Here is a 19,511-nt window from a genome sequence, read left to right as displayed (position 1 = left end):
GCAGAGCACCTACTGGTATTATGAAAAATAGCCAGCAAGGAGGGTCAGTATCAACGTGATTTCTCTGAGTCCTATATGAAAAATGTTTAGTATCTTTAGCAATAAGGTCTTAACACCAAGTTCTATTAGCTAATCAAGAGCAGTGACAATAGCTTGCGTTGTTTTGGGGAGTGGTCTCTAGGATTCTCCCCTGACTAACAACTTGAAGGGAGGTAGTCTAGTATTGGGCTTTTGATTTGACAACTTGTGGCTTCTGGGAGTAGCATTTTGCACATGGCTTTTCAGACATCTTAATGTTAGTTTTTCCTTCCCCGGCCCGTCTTTCTCCCCACCCTCTCATCCCTCTCCTCACTTATACCTCACTCCCTAGCATACAATTCAGAAGAGTTTGATTTTTTAGTTTCTCATAATTCTGACCCACTCTTGTACAATCATTTCTTTTCATCCACATCAAGGCTTTCAGCATCTCCTGCTTTTTCCCTCATTCTCAGAATAGTCTGCCAACCTTCCAACCAGTACATAGGACAATTTGGGGGTGTTCTAGCTTCAGGGTAATGATAACATTTTCTTATATCTGTTGGCTGTTAGAATTGATCTACTCCTATTTTGAGGTTTATGATGGTAGTGCATAGCCAGGTTTTGTTGTAGATGTTGTCCCCTAGGATTTAATACTTTGAGGGTCTTCAGGGAGATTCATCAACTCTTCTGCTCCTGTGGTTTTCTAAGAATCTTATTTTTATTTTTCATTTCAAATCATTTGTCTAAGAATCTTGGCCTATTTACAATTACCATTCATGTTTTTTAGAGTCTGAAATAAATCTTTGCAACATTTATACTCAGCCCTTCTTTTTATCTAATAAGAATACATACTGGTAAGGAAGCTGGATTGCAGAGAGGGAATGGCAATAGCTTTCCCAATGTCAAAGCTATTTAATATAAACCTGAAAAGAACAAGACAATTCTGATGCTTGGCTCAGCACTCTGAGTCCTGGAACAGTGTTCTTGTTATCAGCCATTCCTGTGACCTTACATTATATGAAATTTGCATTAATATTTTAATAGGTGGCATATTTTTTCAATACTGCTAGAAAAATTATACATATAAATATAATATCTTTACAAGGAAGATATCCATCAGATTTTAAATATCATTTATTGATATGTGCTTGATATTTTGTGAGGCATTAATGTGAATTGATACTGAATTTAAGAACCATATTTTGTCTGTTTGTGATTTCCTAGGTTGTTTCCCTGGCACTCCACTGTTTTCATTTTAAAGTGTCCACTAAAAGTAGTCTCAATGCGAATCTAAATTAGGACTAAACAAAATGACTTGAACCTTGGTTGAAATTGAGTTTCTGCTTAATTTTATGTCATCTTGTTTGAGTGGCTATAACCTTTGAAGTATGTAGTCTTATCTTTGCATTGCTCTCTAGTCATTTCTGTACCTAATGTTGCTTCTGTTTTGTTTATGATGGTGCAGATGTCTACATAGTGTTGTTTAAGTAGTAAAGTAAAAGCTGTGGCTCACTAAAAGCTCGTTATAGTCACAAGTTTCTTCTTGCCAGTCATTCTGTTTCTTTTCCTTAAAAAAAAAAGAAAGAAAGAAAAGAAAAGAAATTGTTCTTCATAAAAGCAGTCACAGTAAATTTTCTAGTTCTATGTAATTTTCTTTCCATTCTGGTCTTCAGTAGTTATAAATAACACATGAAATGACTTTCAAGGTAGAAAGCAGGAATCCATTTTGAAATGTTCTATAAAATAAAGAGTGATTTATGGTTTCATATGATTTGGGCTGAAAGCACTCAGGCTTTGCCAGGTCATCAAAGTCCTGTCAGGGGAATCTATTATTTATTGTTTGATTCACTAGGAGTGGTGTAAGTACTTTATTTTATGTTTATCTTACGTAAGTGTAGTGTTAGAACAAATCAGTCACAAATACAAATAGTTTTAAGAATATATCATGGAGAACTAACCTAAATATTATAGTTATAAATGATGAAGTTCAGCAATGATGATTTGGATTAAAGGTGATTTTTAACATTAAATGTATAATTTTCTCATTCTTTTAAGATATTTAAGATAATATTCTTGAAAATATTCATTTCATAATTTTGTGGCCCTGATTTTAATCTTGTTTTTATTTGATTATTAAATATCTTTATCTTAATAGATTTTGAAAAATTTCAGAAAGATGGGACTGTTTATGATAGTGTGTGATCATATAACAATCCATATGCTCTTTAAATAATATATTTTTAGCTGAAAACTTTCTAGTGGAATGTCAGCTGAGAAGGTCTGATGTCAACACTCCTCTTACAACTGTTAAGAAAAGTCATTTGTTTTTAGTAATGTCTTTTCACTCAAATTGTTCTTATATGAAAATTATGCATGTTTCCTATAATTGAGTGCCATGGAAGATTCTTTGGGACAGCCTTACTAATCATATTTAATGGGAAATGTTTAAATTATATCAAATGTTTGAGTAGCTTCTATAGAATACATAAAAATATTTATTTGCTTATTATAAATAAGTTAACTTACATAATAACTAATAAAAACAATGTACAAGTGCCATATATTATATATATTTGTAAATGTTTAAAATTTCATGTGTGTGCTATATTTATATCATTCCCTTCTTTTCCTCACTTTAGCTCCCCCCTTGTTTTCTTCCATTCTTTCTAAAACTCATGGTCTCTTTTTCCTTAATTACTATTGTTATATCTGGTATGTGTGTGCAAATTAAGATATAAATAAAACTTGCTGAGTTCATTTACTGTTGCTCAAATGTATATATGTTTAGGGCTGACCTCATGGTATTGGATAATCTGTCAGGGATTCATCCCTAAGGAAGACTGATTTTTCGCTTCTCAGCAGTCACCCGTAGCTCTTATCTAGGGGTGGGGCCTTGAGAGATTTCTCAGATCTACTTCAGGATGTCAAGTGGTGTGTCATTGTAAAAGTATTCTTTAGGAAACCATATTGTTGAAATTTCTTGGGTACAACTTCCCTGTCCTATATAGTTTTTCCTTTTTTACAGTCTACATCCTTGCCTGGTCCTCTGGATCTAAGAATTGCTCTGGTCCCTCTTCAATACTTCCTCAGCTTTAGATGTTAGGGTTGTGTTGTAGAAGCATCATTTGAGAGTGGAAATCCAGTCACTTATTCTCTGCATTTTGGCCAGTTGTAGGTTTCTGTGATTGTCTCTATCGGCTGCTGAAAGAGTCTTCTTTGATGGGGGGAGGTGAGAGTTACACTTATCTGTGGCTATAACGATAAGTAGATTGTAGTAGAATATTTTAAAGTATGTTACTTTTGTTTATGCTGCATTTGTTTAACCCTGTGAAGCTGTGTTACTGTGCCTGTCTAAAACATCTGATGGTTTAATAAAGAACTGGCCAATAGCAAGGCAGGAGAAAGGATAGATGGGGCTAGCAGGCAGAGAGTATATATAGAAGGAGAAAACTGGGAGGAGGATGGAAGATCGAAAAGTGGAGAGCCAGAGAAGGGGAGGACATCAGGTGCCAACCACCCAGATACACAACCAGCAAGCTGCAGGTTAAGAGTAAGATTTACCGAAGTAAGAGAACCGAAAAGCCCAGAGGCAAAAGGTAGTTGGGATAAGTTAAGGAAAGCTGGCAAGGAACTAAGCCAGGCTAAGGCCAGGCATTCATAAAAGTGAAAATAAGCCTTCATGTGTGATTTATTTGGGAGCTGGGTGGCGGACCCCTCACAAAAGAGTAAAAAAATCCCCAACAACAGTAGGTAAGTATTTAGAATGTGATTACAAAGTAACTGGCTTAGGAAAATGACAATAGTAGGTTCTCTAGGTTTCATGGCTTCCCTAGCTATAAGTAGTTGGCTAGGTTTACAGTACTGGGCATCAAGTCCCTCCTGTTCAGTATGACTTAAGTCCAGGTAGACAGCTGTTAGCTATGCCCAAAATAGAAGTACCAGTATTGCATCTTTGGGGTAACTTGCTATGCTGATCATTGTTGTGGTTCATAAGTGTCATAGCTGGCTGAAATACTATCTGCTTTTTATCTTTGGCAGCTTGCATAGCACCTTACAGTACTATGAGAGGTGGATCTCAGGGAGAAGGCTTCTAGGTCAAATCTAGCTTGATTCCTCTAAGTCTTGTGTCTAAAGTCTGTGCTGTCTTCAGTAGTAGGGACTTAACTTCAAATTCTAGGAGGCAACCAGTGGCAACTGCAACTATGTATATTGTGCTTTTGGGGGGGTCTCTTATACTCCCCCTGACTTACAGCTTGAAAGGAGGTTTATCATGCTTAGTACTGTTCTCCTTTCCCCCTTCTAGCTAAAGTCTACCTTCCTTTGTCCATTTCCCACTTCATAGTACTTGTATGCTTCTGTCTTCCTCTCTATAGCGCCTTCTCTTCCCCATCCTCCACGTCCCATTCCCCACATCATCTTTTATTTTCCTGGTTTCTTCAGTTACTCCAAACTATATATGCTCATGTAAAGATTCATAACTAGAAACCACAAATTAGAGAGAACGTGTCTTCATTTGTCTTTCTGGGTGTAGGTTATCTCATTCAATATAGTATTTTCTAGTTCAATGCTTATTGGCAAATCTCAATATTTTATTTTTCTTTATACCATTGTGTTTGTTTGTACCACATTTTCATTATTCATCATTTTAAAGACATTTAAGCTATTTACATTTCTACATAAAGAGATTCATGATGTAAATTCCTTTTTAGATAAAAAGCTTCCTTTAGTGTATATAAATATATTGAAGATCCAGAAAATGATGAGTGTCAGTAACTATTTAGAAAATATTTATCTGAAATAATTTCAGATGTATACTGTTAATCCAGGTATTATGAATTTTCTTTCTCATTGCAGGGCCAAGGGATAGACTTGTATAAGTAGAAATAAACAATGCCACAGAAGACACACGAGAAATATTCCCTAATGACCTAGGAAGTAGGCTCATTAAAATATATATTTTAACCACATACACTGTGTATTAGGTAGTGTTCTCTAAAAGAATAGAATTGTTAGAATGAGGTCTTTTGGAATGATTTATAAGTAGGTAGTCTAACAATGGCTGTCTTACAACTAATGACAAGAAGTCCAAAAATTCAGTAGTTGTTCAGTGCATGGGTCTCAGGAGTCCCAATATGGTGCTAGAGTCCTGAAAGATTTCTTGAGAGAAGCTGATCTTCAGTCCACCGAGGAATCCTGAAGAAGTAGGTCTAATACCAGTGAAGGAATACCTCAGCAAAGTATAGATGAGCTTTCTAGCCAATGTGAGGACAAACAGACAAAAAGCAAAAGCTTCCTTGTTCTGTGTCATTTTATGTGGGCTGCCACCAGAAGGTGTGCTCCAGATTAAGGTTAGTCTTCCCTTCTTAAGTGAACAAGCAAAGAAAATCCCTCACAGGCATGACCTGCTGCTCAGTTTTACTTGATTCTCTTTGTGCTCCAACGTGATCACACATGGCAAAGATCATGTTATACAACTCTCTACATCTTTTCCTCCTTTCTTCCTTTCCATCCCCTTAAATTCAGACATGTCAACCATAAGTTTTAGCATCCAAACTTCCTAAGGCAAGTTCTAAATCTATATAGACAAAGCTAAGAATCCCTTGTCTTGTTTGAGTACTTTTTGTCTTACTAATTTTTTTTGTTTGTTTAGTTAGTTTGTTTGGATTTTCATTTGAGAGAGAGAAAGAAGCTGAAGTTGGGTAGGTAGAGAGATGGGGAGAATCTGGGAGGAGTTCTGGGAAGGGAACGAATATCATCAAAATATATTATATGAAAAAATTAATAAAAATAAATTAATAAATACCCCCCATTTACCATTGATTTATCCCCAAAGAGGTAACAATCTAAAAGCATCTTTTAGATTTAAAATTCATCTTTAAAATTCATTTTGTAAGCAGTCTGCAGCCTTAGCCTGTAGTGCCAGAACATACTGCCTTTGCAGCTAAAAAGGACTTGGCTTTTGTTAACATTTAGAAGAATGGAGTGAAGGATCAACAGAACTTGTACTTTCTTTTTGAACTTTTCTGTGAGTTTGAAATGACCACAAAAAGAATATTGAAAACATCTTTGATCTTTTTAAAAAAAAAATTGTAGAAGATTGTCTTTGGGTATGAATGTGTGGCTTGGTGATAGAGCACTTGCCTACCATGAAAAGGGCCTGCCTTCATATCCAGTCGTTAAAAGAAAAAGTGATTCTCCTAATCTGAATATTTTTAAATATTGCAGTGACAAGAAGTTTACATTTTGAGTTATTTTAATTTGTGCCCGAGGACAGAATTACTTAGTTTTTATCTACAGTCTCTGGCTAGAAGTTTATTTTGATTAAATTTTTCATCTTCCTGACATGTAAGCACTGTCAAGGCAAACAAACCATCCTGGGACATAAATACCACCCAGCAGCTACAGGAGTAGCTGGCATTCTTTGAGAGGGAGAAGCTCCTTCACACAGTTGAAGGTAAAAACATTCAATTCTCATTCTTGGGTACAGGGCTCTGTAAGCCTTGGATCATGGCCTTGAAGGCTGAAAAGTCCACATCTGTAACCTCAGCCAGCATCTTAAGCACATCAGTGTGCTAGATCAGATTACCTGCTATCTAGATAGTTAAACTATACCTCTTCAAGAACATAGATGTGTGTTGCTTTACCTCACAGTTCTTGTAGTAAGCTAAAAAAGTGATACTGGTAGGTGCTGAATCCTGCATAAAGTGCAACAGACTTGTTCAAAAAACTGCATGAAATAGTTTTCTTCTTCTGGCACAAAACAGTAGTACCCAGCTTCTTATAATAGCTACAATCACTGTGAATCTTCATTTTGGGAAAACAATTAATGAACAAGGAAGAAGCAGACACAATTATTCCATATACTTCCAGTGCTGATGGAGTGCTCATTCCTTTTCCATGGTATCAGGTCCTCTTCAGCTGCAAAGGCAATGTGTTGTGGCACTATAGTCTCAGGCTGAAGACTGCTTAAAGATGAACTTTAAAACTTCTTTTGAAGATAAATCAGTGGTACGCAAGGGATAGCTTTTTTAAACCCTCAGAGAGCTAATCTTAACTCAAGAAATAGAGGTAGAGAACATTTTCCACAGAGCAGGCAGTGCTATATAAGGTGTGTCATATCATTTTGTTCCTGTTCTTCCCCAGACCCTGTAAGATACATTATTAGGCCATTTGAACAGTGAATGCCTTGCACTTGTATATTTGTGCTCACACATTTCATCGTGCTTCCAGTGAAACATTGTGTGATTTGTCCTTGATCCAACATTAGACATTAGCCAGATCTTTGAGGATATAGAACAAACCTAAACTTACTCCTCACAAAGGGTAAAGGAGAAGAGAGCACAAAAAAGTGGTTTCTGAGTAGTTGGGCTGGCCTATTTCACTTAGCATAATGTTTCTGAGAGTCATCTGCTTTGCAACATAGATATGCTTCTAAGGCATCTGGCTTTTCTTCCTAGGGAAATCTTACAATTTATTAAAGCCTGCATGTGTTCTAGATAAAAACTCACAAGGATGTGTGAATTTGAGTCATGATTCAGTACCATTTTTCTAAGTGTTAGAAGAGATTTATTATAAAATTAAAGTTTTTAAGTGATATTAAAGTTGAATACACACATATAGATCCATATTTAAACAAAATAAAAACCAAAGGGCTGGCAAGGTGGCTTGTTGGGTAAGGATGGTTGTAGCTAGAAGTGTTCCTGTGTCCTGCCTGGTCCCACAGCCACTCACACCCAAATAAACACACAGAGGCTTATATTATTTACGAACTGTATAGTCTATGGCAGGCCTCTTGCTAGCTAGCTCTTATATCTTAAATTAACCCATAACTATTAATTTATGTATCACCTCATGTTCCATGGCTTTACCTGCATCCCATTACATGTTGTTCCTTGGGTAGCTGGATCAGGTCTCTTCCCTTCTGCCTTTCTTCTTCCTGTCTATCTGCTTGTATTTCCTGCCTGCCTCTAAGCTGCCTTGCCATAGGCCAATACAGCTTTATCAGCCAATCAGAGCAACACATATTCACAGCATACAGATAGACATCCCACAGCACTCATTTGGTTCTGAGTGGCTGCGGGAGCTGGTTGGGACCAGGAAAACTCCAGTTATAGATGGTTGCTGTTAAGCCTGGCAGCCTGAGTTGGATTCCCAGGACCCACAAAGCTGGAAGGAAAGAACTGACGGCTGCAAGTTGTCCTCTGACCTTCACATGTGCATTAGGGCACATGTTTTCCCCCACTCGCTATTTTAAAACAAGCAGTTATTTTATTAAATGATTGAGAAAAAAGATTTAATTTGTTATTTTTCCTATATAAGTCTCTTAAAATTTAAAGCTCTCCCATTTAATGAAAGTTTATTTTCTGCTGTGACTAGAGGTATTTTTTTGGATTGATTTATTTTATTCATATGAAAATTTTACCTTGTATGTATGCATGTCTACCATTTGTATACCTAGTGCGTGAGAAGATCAGAAGAGAGCATCAGATCCCTTGGACCTGGAGTTAGGTGGTTGTGAGCTGCCATGTGGGTGCTGAGACCTGAACCTGGGTCCTCTGCAAGAACATGTGCCCTTAACCACTGATGTATTTGTAATCTAAGAAATCAAGTTTGCCTGAAGATCAGAGGGCAGAGCCAGCCACAGAGTTAGCCATAGTCAGGCAGTGGTGGCACACACCTTTAATCCTTGTACTCGGGAGGCAGAGGCAGAGATCTTTCTGATTTTCTGTGAATTCAAGGCTGCACTGGGCTACATGAAATTAATCTAGTCTAAAAGAAACAGCCAGGTAGTGGTGGCACACACTAGGAAGATTGAGACAGGAAGTGATATGGCTGGGCTGAGTAAGGAATATCAGGTCTCAGGAGACATGAATTCGCACTCTTGCAGAGGCTCTGTCAGGCTGAGGAGTTTGTGAGGTTAAGAGGTGGCTGTGGCTTGCTCTACTTCTCTGATCTTTCAGCTTTCACCCTGATATCTGGCTCCATATTTTTATTATAAGACCATTTTGGATTCATGCTACAGATCTATTTCTCTTGCTCTAAGTTGAAGTATTTTTGAAAACTAATTCTCACTGAAACACTGAAATCCTTTTCAACCTCTTTGTTCCTTGAAGAATGGCATTTAGACTTCCTAATTTGGCTCCAACTACTCATTTTAAAAAGTTTGTTTTATTGTAGTAAAATATTTAAAATAATAACTATCCTCTTAACTTTTTTTTTTGCTGTTTCTTTGTTTCCTCAGAAACTATTTATTGACTGGGTGGGACAAAAAAAATGTAACCTTGGCCACAAAGACATTACTAACAGTATTCATAGCTTGTTATTTTAATATTTCTAGGCATGAAGATAATGGACTCTTGGTATTTACCATTGGAATAGCCTGCCTATTGCTTTCACAATCTTGTGGTGATATCTGGATGGAAGTATTAAGGAAAATCATAAATAATAGTTATTTGGGTTTTATGCAGTATGGACTCAAGATCATATTCCACTTTGAAAACCATTTTTGGCTTTGCATTGTCAGCAGAGAGTTGACTTCTGACTGTTGATTTCAGGAATAGAAATTACCACACACATATCTTCCTACCCAAAGGAATAGCTAATTTGGGCAAAATAGAGGCAAGTGATATTGTCTGCAATTGGTGTTGGCATTTGCTGCAAAGACGTATATGTTTGGTTTGGTACTAAATATAGGTTTGGTGCTTCTAAACTATCGTTCTCAAGGATGTTAAGAATTTTCTCTTCCAGGTTGTATTTATGTATTTAGGAAATTTATGAATATATATATATATACATATATTTAATACCAATTAATTAAAAAAAAGAGGCCACATTTGAAAACATGCAGTGAAAGGATATATGGAAGGCTTTGGAGGAACAAAAGGGAAGGGGGAAATGATTCAATTTTTATAATCTGAAAATAAGTAATTAAAAAATATTCTTAGTATAGGTAGTCTTCTAATAACTAAATAATCCTACGAAGTAGGTGCTGAATATTGCCATTGATAGAAGGAAAAAGAGGCCCAGAAAGTCTGATTTGTCTAAAGTTGCACACCTAGGAAACCAACTAAACAAAGATTCCCATCCAGGTATCAGTGATTAAGATGTCCTCATTTTATTGTATTACCTATATTGCCTTTAAATCCTGTTCTCCAACCTATGTCAAGTTGGAGGCAGTGAATTACTGCTGTTATAAAATTCTTTTAGATTTGCCTTCTTTCCTCACTTAGATAGTATTATCCATGATGATAATGATAAATAGATGAGATGATATGTGTTAACATGGTACAAAGCACAAAACTATGTACATACCATTTTAATGCTATCATTATTTTACAGAAAACAGCATAATTCTATTTTGTAATATTTCTTTGCTTATCAACTTTTTAAAGTATATTGATTATATTTCTTTAGCAAGGAAAGTTATTTAGGTATAGCAAAAGTTCAGATCATATAAGACACATTAGAAAAATACCTTGTAACTGAAGAACACGATATGTGTGGTTATTTGAAACTTCCATTTCTCTCTAGTCTTTCTTCTACAGTTATATCCAAAGCTAAAACTTTATGATGGCTTGGTTCCAATAATTGATATTTAATGGTTATATTCTGTATATTTGGACACAACTTTTTTTGAACCAGACATTATATACCCACAAATTGGAAAAATAGTTCTTCATAAAGGTGGTTGGCTCTTGTGTTTAATGTGGTTTTTAGCTGAAGACTGATTGCTTCCGTGTGTAATACTTTAAAACAGTTTTTTAATTTTATTTGTGTGTGCGTGCATGTGTGAGGTGTGTGTGTGTGTGTGCATGTGTGTGTATGCACACGCGTGCATCTTTCTGGGCATATGGAGGGAGATCGGAGGATAGCCTTGTGGAATTGATTTTCTTCTTCCACAGTCTGGGCTCTGGAGGTCAAACTCAGGTTGTCAAGCTTGGCAGCATGCTCCTTACCCCCTAGCACCGTATTACATTTTTACCCAGAAAAGTTAACTTGTCTCTTTTTTTGTCATCCTTGATTCTTAGTAACTGTTCATCAAAGAATGTAAAACAACTAGGATTTTTCATGGTGATGGTGGTGCTTGTTCTATAGGATTTTACTAAACTTTCAAAATATGCTTTAGCTGTATAACTGATAATATAGGCTCTAATGGCCTCTATTGAAATGGTAGATCTGATGATAAAAATTGTGGAGAGTCTTGAACTTATAACATAAGACATTTTATTAATGTAGTAGAAAACCTGGTCTTTATTGTAACATAATTGAGCTTAGTAATTCAAATTTTTATTCATATTGTTAGTAGTAATTTGTATTTCCTTTTATAATAATAAGCTTTGATATGACTGCATTTGATTCCAAAGCAATAATACTTTCTTGCCAATCTGTTATAGTGACCAACAAACAAGATAATTAACTAACATAATTTTTAACATAAAAAATTGTATTCCATTCTCACTTAGAGGCTTTGTGGCTTTGGAATTAGATGTGAGTTGAAATTTCAACTCTGGAGCTTTTTAGTAGCAATAAATTTACATCCTTGAGCAGTTTTGTTGTTGGCTGCAGGTGCCGATTCTTATCTCTCAGCACCTTTGGGAGGATCAGATAAGCTTGTGTAGTAACCTGCTTCCTAAGTAACAGAGGCGGATTTTTTTAAACAGTTGTCCATTTATGATAATTTACAGATGAAAAAAAGCTGAGGACTTATCTTATAAAAGTGTTTATCTTCTACCTAAAACAACCCAGTATTAGTTTTATATGTTTATGAAACATCTCATCAATATAATCTTGATAATTTTGAAAATATTTCTTTAGTGAAAATATTTTTAGTTAAAATATTTTATGCAGCAATAGTATGACTTGAACATTTTCTATAAATTACATATATACCTACATTCTAAATGATATAGGTGTGTGTTTTTATAGGTTTGCCTGAATCCATTATTGCGGCTGCATGTTCAAGGAGTGGCCAGAGGGTTCTGCATGTTGACTCGTAAGTTTTAACCCTGGTAGCATTTAACATACATGTATGTCTATGTATTTATGTATGTGCTTGTATATATGTACCATGTGAAATTTCATAACATAGAAAAGGCACTGAGATTATTTTCGTTTTTAACCAATAATGTGTAAGACACATAAAATACAAGGTTTCTTACTGTATTCTTTGAAATAAGGATCTTGTCCTTTAAAAGTAGTAAACCAAATGCATCTTATAAAAAATTTTTTTCTCAGTCCTGAGCTTGATCTTAAAACCCCATGTGTGCCTTTTCTTATATAAATTGTGTGTGTTTGTGTGTGTGTGTGTGTGTGTGTGTGTGTGTTTGTATACCACATTTATTTGGTATTGTATTTTAGGCTTCATGTTTTATTAAAAAATTAGCCATTAGATTTGAATTTATGGTTTTATTAAAGGATATCAAAATTCGAACTTAAAAAAGTCTTAGGAAAAATGTCTAGTTTTCTCTTAACAAAAAAAAAGTAAAAGGAAAACTACTTGATGCCTAACTTAAATCTTAATTCCCATGTCCCTTGAAAGCAGGTCTTATATCTGCCACCTATATGTTTACTCATTTTGACTCAGATGAGAAAGACTAAGTGGATTTTGTCTTCCTTGTAGATACTAACTACAGTATTTTCCAGAGTGCTGGAAAACCAAGTAGCACTAGGTTTGTAAATAGTGTATAGTGTTTTCCCATATGTTCATATTGAAAAATGTAGCATTCATTAATTTATACTTAGAAGTAATATGATTCAGGTTTGCATTTTCCTATATGCGTGTATGTCATTATACCTTATTCTTACTCCATTTACCATTTCCTTCCCCCATCCCACTAATGCTCTTACTGATCCCCTTCCCATCAGTGACCCCTTTCAGTGTTCATGTCACATGTATTTACAGCTGTTTTCTTTACCTTCTCTGAGGCTCCTCGTCAGATCATTTCCTTTTCTCTTACGGTTTCCTTTTTGTTTTGGGACATTCTGTCTCTCTGTATCTTTCTTTCTATAGATCTTTTTTCTAAGATCATGTGCTGGTTAGTTTTTGTCAACTTGACACACGCAGGAGAGTTATCTAGAAACTGAGAACTTTGAGAAAATGCCCATATCAGATTGTCATGTGTAGGCAAGTCTGCTAGGCATTTTCATGATTAATAATTGAAGTCGTAGCTCATGGTGGGTGAGGACATGCCTGAGCAGGTGTTCCTGACTTGTATAATAAGGAGGCTCAACAAGCTATGGCGAGCAGGCCAGTAAGCAGCATTCCTACATGGTCTCTGCTTCAGCTCCTGCCTCCAGATTCCTGCCCTGACTTCCCTTCATGATGGACAGTACACTGTAAGATTATAGAAAGTAAACTAAAACAAATTGTTTTTGTCTATTTTGGATTGTTTTTGCTGTGAAATTTTGCATTTTTTAAATATATTCTTCAGAATGCAATTGAGACTTTGATGTGAAATGTGTTTTTGTGTCACTGTATTTTACATAGCTGTAAAAAATGTAGCTATTTTTACAATATGAATTTTACCATTTCATGTGCATGGAAGGTCTTTTCATCTTTTCTTCTTCAATTTTTTTAACAATGTATATTTATTAAGGCAACAAGAGGATATCCAAGAGGAATCCTACTGAGGGTCCAGAGGCCTCCAAATAGACCAATGACTCATTGCAATGAACAATTTCAAGTAAAGATGTGTGGATTAAAGGGTATACTGTGTGACTCAGTGAGCCACACTACAGCTTCCATGCTGAGATTTTTTTTATTTGTTTTTTGCTGTTGGTTTGGTTTTTCGTTGTTGTTTTGGCTTTACTTTTAAAGCTTGTTTTGGGGGAGGTTGCATGAGCAGAGGGCAGAAGTGATGGGACTAGGAGATGAGTGGGATTGGGATGCATGATGTGAAATCCAAAAAGAATGAATAAAATGTGTATTTGTTTTTAATTCTTTAGATAGGGTCTTGTAGCACAGGTTGACCCAGGATGATCTTTAACTTCTGATTCTCCTCACTCTGCTCCCCAAGGGCTGGGATTAGCAGATATAAGCCATCTGACACCCTGTTTTAAATTTTAATTTTCAGTGTTTATCATTGTGGTGATCTTTTATTTCTTTTTAAAAGTTTTCATGAGTATTTTAATTTTTTGTGATGCTATTGTGAGTGAAGTTTTTTGCTCCTAATGTTTTCCTCTACAAGTCTGTTATTGTTATATAGTAAGGATAATGGCTTTTATATGTTGATTTTTATATCCTATTTTTACTATAAGTGTTCATTGGCTCTGAGAGTTTTTGCTGAAGTTTTTCCACTATTTTCAATATAGAATCATATTATTATGAAGTGGGAATAATTTGGAATTTTCCTATTTTGCATCCACTTCATTTTATTCTCTTATTGAAATCTACCTTGACAAGAGTGGAAAAAGATTCACCATTTTCTCATTCCAGGTTTTAGAGGAAGTGCCGTTTCTCTACTTAGTATAATGTTGGCTCTAGGTTTTCCTTTTTGATGAGATATGTTCCTTGTAGTTACAGTTTTCTAAAAGCTTTCATCATGAAGGGATGTTGAAATTTGTCAAAGCTCTATTCTCAGTGCACTGATAACTGTCATGTGGTTTCTAGCCTTAAGTCTGTTTAATATGTTGCATTTATTGATTTGTCTATATTGCTCCAATTTTGCAGCACTAGGTGAAACAAAATGGTCATAGTATAATAGATTTTAATTTGTTGTTTTTAATTTTGGTTTACATGTATTTTATTGAGATTTCTAAACATCTTAGTTTATTAGTGAAATTGGGCTGTAGTTTTCTTACTAGCTTTATAAAACAAATTTGATACTATTCCCTCTTTCTATTTCATTCAACTTTACTGAGTATTAATATCACTTCTTTGTATTTGTCAGGGTTTTCTAAAGGAACAGAATAGATAAAATGAATATATGTGTATTAAAAGGGGAGTTACTAGATTGGCTTATTTGATATGGTCCATGTAGTTTAACAATGGCTGCCTCACTCTAAAGGTCCAGATTCTGGTAGTTGTTTAGTCCACAATTCTGTGTAGCTGGAGATTTCTCCAGTCTCACTGGCTTGCAACTACTGAGACCCAAGTAAACACACAGACACTTATATTACTTATAAACTGTGTGGCCCTGGCAGGCTTCTTGCTATCTAGTTCTTATATCTTAAATTAACCCATTTCTATTCATCTATAAATTGCCACGTGACTTGTGGCTTACCAGTACTTTACATCTTACTTCTCATGGCTGCAGTGGCTGGCAGCGTCTCCTGACTCAGCCTGGCATTCTCGTCTCTGCTTATCCCACCTATATTATACTTCCTGCCTGGCTACTGGCCAATGAGGGTTTTATTTATCAATTAATCAGAGCAACACATTCACAGCATACAGAAAGACATCCCCAGCAATTCTGGATGTCTAAGCAGTTTCATTCTGGAACTGGAGGCCTAGGGGATTACTGGAGACCTCAGTTCTTCAGTCCACATTGGAGTCCCAGAGAATATTACTGGTTGTAAAATCAGTCAAGGAATGTCATGTCAACAGAATGAATCAACTTGCCAGCTAGAGTGACAGCAAATGGGCAAAAAGCAAAGTCTCCTTCTTCTGTCTTTTGGTTTGGGCAGCCATCAGAAGCTTCCACCCAGATTTAGGAAAGGTTGCCCTGCTTTAAATAATCTCCCACAGGAATGCCGGTATCTTGTGGTTTACTTAATCACAGATGCAGTCAAATTGACAAGCAAGATTAATATTCACAGTCTTCTTTGAAGTATTGTGAGACTCTCATAGTGAATTCATCTAGTCGGGTTTTTTCTTTATGAGAAGGCTATTTTCATGGTTCTTTTTCCTTTTTTCATGGCTTATTATAGGTTTCTTCAAGTTGTTTTGCTTTTGGCAGTTCATATGTATTGGACTTCATTTCTTCTAAATTTTCCAGTTTTTTAGAATGTACATTTTAAAAGTATTTACCAGTGATATGGATTTCATTGAAATCTCTCCTCATTTTTAATTTTATTAGTGTCTTCTCTCTCTTTGGGTTTATTTTGGCTAAAGGTTTGTCAGTGTTTAGCTTTTCAAAGAACTGCTTTATTGAGTTATTTTTTTTGTCTTTTAAAGGTTTTTTTATTATTTTATTTTATTTTACAATACTATTCAGATCTACATAACAGCCACAGATTCCCTTGTTCTCCCCCTTCCTGCCCCTCTCCCCTTCCCCCCAGCCCACACCCCATTCCCACCTCCTCCAGAGCAAGGCCTCCCCCGAGGACTGAGATCAACCTGGTAGACCCAGTCCAGGCAGGTCCAGTCCACTCCTCCCAGATTGAGCCAAGCGTCCCTGCATAAGTCCCAGGTTTCAAACAGCTAACTCATGCAATGAGCCCAGGACCTGGTACCACTGCCTAGATGCCTCCCAAACAGATCAAGCCAATCAACTGTCTCACCTATTCAGAGGGCATGATCCAGTTGGGGGCCTCTCAGCCTTTGGTTCATAGTTCATGTGTTTCCATTCGTTTGGCTATTTGTCCCTGTGCTTTATCCAACAATTGGTTTCAACAATTCTCGCTCATATAAACCCTCCTCTTTCTCACTAATTAGACTCCCAGCGCTCCACCAGGGGCCTAGCCATGGATCTCTGCATCCAGATTCCTCAGTCCTTGGATGGGGTTTCTGGCACGACAATTAGGGTGTTTGGCCATCCCATCACCAGAGTAGGTCAGTCCCGGCTGTCTCTCGACCACTGCCAGCAGTCTTTTGTGGGGGTATCTTTGTGGATTTCTGTGGGCCTCTTTAGCACTTTGTTTCTTCCTTTTCTCATGTGGTCTTCATTTACCATGGTCTCCTATTCCTTGTTCTCCCTCTCTGTTCTTGATCCAGCTGTGATCTCCAGGTCTCTTTCCCTCGACCCTCGCCCTTCATTGCTCCCACTCATGTTCAGGTTGTTTATGTAGATCGAGTTATTTTTTAATCCATTAATTTTGCCGTAGTATTTTTCATTCATTGTTAAGGTATTGTTAATTTAGTAGTGTCTTGGCTTAATCTGTACATGATTGTGTAGCTTCTGTGGTTTCTCTTGTTGCTGATTTCTAGTCTTATTCTGTTAACTAATGAGATACAAGAAATTCCTTCAGTGCTTTTGTATTTCTTTAAGCTGTCTTGGTACCCTAGAATCTGTTCACTTTTAGACAAGGCTCCATGAGACTCTGAAAAAGATAGCACTTGTGTATTATTGGCTGGAATATTACGTAGGCATCTGTAAAGTCTATTTGAACTATTTTGTAATTTAACTTTGAAGTTTTTTGTTGATGTTTACTTTGGATACTTTTGTAAAGATGAGAGTGGGATAATAAAGTCACCCATTATTAATATTTCAAGACCTCTCTGACCATTTATGCTCATTAGTGTTTGTTGTATGAAATCAGGAATTCCAGTGTTCTGCTCATATATATTTAAAATTATTATGTCTTCTTAATGAAGTATATTTTTTTAAAAAATACAGTTCTTTAAGAATACAATTTTTAAAGAAGGCTACTATATTTTATAAATATACAATGCCTTCCTTAAATCTGACTAATTTTTGTTTAAAGACTACCTCATCAGATAGCAGAATAGCTATACTAGCTTGTTTTCAGCTTCCATTTGCTTTATTCATTGATTTCTAGCCTTTAAGTTTATATGTCTTTTTCAGTAAGTTTTATCTTGGAGAAAACAAATAGTTTGATCTTGTATTTTAATCTGTTCTCCTGGTGAATTGAGAATATTTCTATTTGAAGTTATTTTTAAATTTTAATTAAATGTTTCAAGTTATTGTTTTAGACATTGGGAAAATGGACGTCCTCCTAACATTTTTTTTTACATTTATGTATTGTATGTACATTTTTATGTGCTAGAATATGCACATGGAGGTTAGATGATTACTCATAGAAGTTGGTTTTTCTTCCTCGTCCATAGGGGTCTATGGGATTGAATTCAAGTCATAAAACTTGGCACTGTGCACCTTTATTAAACAAGCCATCATACCAGCTCCTCCTTTCCTCTTTATTGACTTTGAAACAGGGCCTTATTATGTTGCCTAGGCAATCCTTGGACTTACTATGTAGTTCAGTCTGTCTTGAACTCCTGGTTAACCTCCTGCAGTACTACTCCCACTTTTGATTATTATTGATCAGTATTTACGTATTCCTATAAGTTTTTTTCTTATTTATTTTACATACCAACCAGTTTCCCCTCCCTCCTCTCCTCCCTTTCCTTCCCCCCCATCTCCCTACCCACCCCCCATCACTCCTCCCTCTCCATCAAATGGGGTATGATCTCCCTTGGGAATCTACAAAGCATGGCATGTCAACTTGCAGCAGGACCAAGCTCCTCCCCCCCTGCATCAAGGCTAAACAAGGCATCTCACCAAAGGGAATAGGTTCCAAAGAGCCAACTCATACATCAGGGGCAGGTTCTGGTCCCATTGATAGGGGCCCCACAAAAGACCAAGCTACACAATGTCACTGAGATGCAGAGGGCCTAGGTCAGTTCCATGCAGGCTCCCTAGCTGTCTGTCCAGAGTCTGTGAGCTCACACAAGCTCAGGTCAGCTGTCTCTGTGGTTTTCCCCATCATGATCTTCATGCCCCTTTGCTCGTATAATCCCTCCACACTCTCTTCAACTGTACACCCAGAGTTTGGCCCAGTGCTTGGCTGTGGATCTCTGCATCTGCTTCCACCAGGTACTGAAGGAAGTCTCTATGATGACAATTAGGGTAGTCACTAATATGATTACTAGGGAAGGCCAGTTCAGGCATCCTCTCCACTATTGCTAGGACTCTTAGCTGCAATTATCTTTGTGGTTTCCTGGGAGTTCTGCTGGCACCAGGTTTCTCCCTGACCCCATAATGCCCCCTTTATCAAGATACCTCTTTTATTACTCTCTCCCTCTGTCCCACTCTGAAGATAACCATCCTGATCCCTTCTGTTCCCATCCCCCTATCCCCTACCCTCTCGTCCCCTGCCCCCGCCCCCAGCTTACCCAGGACATCTCATATTCCTATAAGTTTTAATATTTGTTTTTGTTGTTGGCTGTGTTTTTTGTTCTCCTTTGAGTACGAGGGCTTTTATGATTTATTATGTTAAACATAATATATTCCTAACTAGTTCTCACTTGTGGATGTATTCCTCAGACTCTCTTTCCTTGTCCTTGTACACAATATTCCACGAAATATTTTCTTATGAGGCTGGCTTAATTGTCATGCCTTAGTTGTACTTGTCTTGAAGCATGCTTATTTTCCCTCAATTTTAAAAGCTAACTTTGGGGACTATAAAGATGGCTTAGTGGTTAAGAGCTTATCCTGACTCCTCCTGCAGAGGATGAGTTCAGTTTGTAGCACCTGCATCTTGTAGCTCATAGCCACCTGTAACTCCATCTTCAGGGCATCTGAGGGCCCTCTTCTGTCATCTGCAAGTACCTGTTCTCATGTGTACATACCCCATCTCGAAGCACACATAATTAA

General features: G+C 36.7%; 1 protein-coding gene across 1 annotated transcript in view; it reads left to right on the top strand.

Moving 5' to 3' along the window:
• Positions 1-19,511, top strand: part of Chm (CHM Rab escort protein) — a 154,518-nt gene that overhangs the window by 16,578 nt on the left and 118,429 nt on the right. Inside the window, exon 2 of the mRNA XM_028874763.2 lies at positions 11,944-12,010. Within this exon, the coding sequence (XP_028730596.1) occupies positions 11,944-12,010 (67 nt within the window). The remainder of the gene's footprint in view (positions 1-11,943; positions 12,011-19,511) is intronic.

Source organism: Peromyscus leucopus, chromosome X (assembly GCF_004664715.2).
Source record: "Peromyscus leucopus breed LL Stock chromosome X, UCI_PerLeu_2.1, whole genome shotgun sequence".
Taxonomy (NCBI): Eukaryota; Metazoa; Chordata; class Mammalia; order Rodentia; family Cricetidae; genus Peromyscus; species Peromyscus leucopus.
This window is presented reverse-complemented; position numbering and strand designations above follow the sequence as displayed.